The following is a 1,970-nucleotide window of genomic DNA, read 5'->3' as shown; positions in this document are numbered from 1 at the left end:
CATAAAAGAAATAGAATGATTATTGCAAAAAAAATAATAAAGGACAAAAGTCACTTTCACTGCTTGTCATGAATCCATTTCTTTGTAACAAGTTGGAGAGCAGATTATTATGATAAATATAAAGAACAACCCGCCCACATCAGATAGACATTAAAGAAATATGACAGTGAAGGAGAATACATAACCTGCTGTTCTATAAGTATCATTTTTGTTGGCTAGGTGTATACATCTCTGGAGCTTAACCATAGACCCCTCAAAACCTTTTCAAACAATGGCCAAACTTACAGTGGTAGATTTCTCCGACGAAGACTGCTTCAAGCCAGGGACCAGTTCTTGGCTCTCATTACGCAAAGACATTTGTCATGCACTTGAAGAGCTTGGCTGTTTCGTGGCAAAACTACCCGACCTAATTCCTTCTGAGATTCGCAGTCCCTTCTTTGGTACGTTGGATGACTTGTTTGATTTCCCAACCGAAACCAAGCTGCAAATTACTTATGAAAGGCCTTTCCCCATGGGCTACATATCTTTGAACGCCGCTAATGAAAGCTTGGCGATTGGTTATCCTACAAACCCTGAAGAGACTAAAAAGTTTACGCATCACTTTTGGCCCAATGGAAACGATCAATTTCGGTATAAAATCTCAACTGAAATCCATCATAAACATCCCAAGAAGATCGTCAAAAATCTATTTTTTTTCTTTTTAATTTTTACACATTTACACTGTTATAATTTATTATTTGTTGGGCAGTCAGGGTGCTGATTTGTTTGCAAAAGTGATGGAAAAACTAGAGCATACTGTGACAAGAATGGTATTTGAAAACTATGGAGTGGAGAAGTACCATGATGATCACATTCGATCAGTTGTTTACTTCTACAAATTTAATAAATACAATGAACCTGAGAAAAGGGGAATTGATGTGGGAATGCCCGGCCATACAGACAAGGGCTTTAGCACCGTACTCTGTCAAAATCATGTCAAAGGTCTGGAAATAAAGTCAAAGGACGATGAGTGGATTTCTTTTGATCCTGTGCCTTCATCCTTCATCTTTATAGCTGGTGATGGATTTAAGGTATGCCACAAAATTATGTGATATACGTGTCACGAGTTTGGTAAGAAATTAAAGTTGTTTTTTTTTTTTTTTTTTGAACAAAAAATATTATTACGCTAAGGGAGAGATAATATATTTAGTCTCACAATGGGCTAGCAATAATATGATTCAAATTTGTCTTTGACGAGAAACGAACTTAAGACCTCTCACTTACAAGTAAAAAGGAATACCGCTAAACCGTAGTACTAAGTGACGGTAATAAATTAAAGTTTTAGAATTCAATAACGAAGCCTGTGATCATTTGGTCTACTGGCACCCAGTCTCAACTCCCCACTTTGGTAGGAAAAAAATATTGAGAGACTCATGCTCAACTTACGATTGATATCATTGTATACTTTGTTCCAACATGTGCTAAATTTTAACGGGCGTGTTTATGGTTTTGGTTGACATAGGTTTGGAGCAACGACAGAATTCAAGCTTGTAGACATCGAGTCACCTTGAGGGAGAATGGTGTAAGACACTCGTTAGCTCTATTTTCATTCAAGGAAGGGGAAACATGCGTACCCAATGAGCTTGTAGACAAGGACCACCCCCTAAAGTATAAGCCATTGCATCTGTTAGAATATGTTCAATATTTCATGGAGAATTACCCCACACTTGGACCTAACTTTTCCATCAAGACATATTGTGGTGTTTGATCTGTCGGATCCCAGACTCCAAGTCAATCCCTCTCTTATTGTTTTACTTAATTAATTTGCGACGTGTATTTTACTATTCTATTTTCTTTGCGAGTTTGTTTAGTATATGTTTATGTGATGGACGTCATGTCATTGCTTCTTATTTAATATAGAGTTTTAAAGAAAATGGCTTGACACTATTTATTTTTAATTAAAAGAACATTTTGTGTATGAAAAGTTCATA

General features: G+C 36.4%; 1 protein-coding gene across 1 annotated transcript; it reads left to right on the top strand.

The window, feature by feature from the left end:
• The first annotated feature begins 271 nt into the window (after positions 1-271).
• LOC137730684 (deoxypodophyllotoxin synthase-like) lies at positions 272-1,747 on the top strand. The gene is made up of 3 exons (XM_068469650.1): positions 272-630; positions 749-1,070; positions 1,502-1,747. Exons 1-3 carry the CDS (start codon positions 272-274, stop codon positions 1,745-1,747), a joined length of 927 nt encoding a protein of 308 aa, XP_068325751.1.
• The last annotated feature ends 223 nt before the right edge of the window (positions 1,748-1,970 follow it).

The sequence above is a fragment of the Pyrus communis genome, chromosome 4, assembly GCF_963583255.1.
Source record: "Pyrus communis chromosome 4, drPyrComm1.1, whole genome shotgun sequence".
NCBI lineage: Eukaryota > Viridiplantae > Streptophyta > Magnoliopsida > Rosales > Rosaceae > Pyrus > Pyrus communis.
This window is presented reverse-complemented; position numbering and strand designations above follow the sequence as displayed.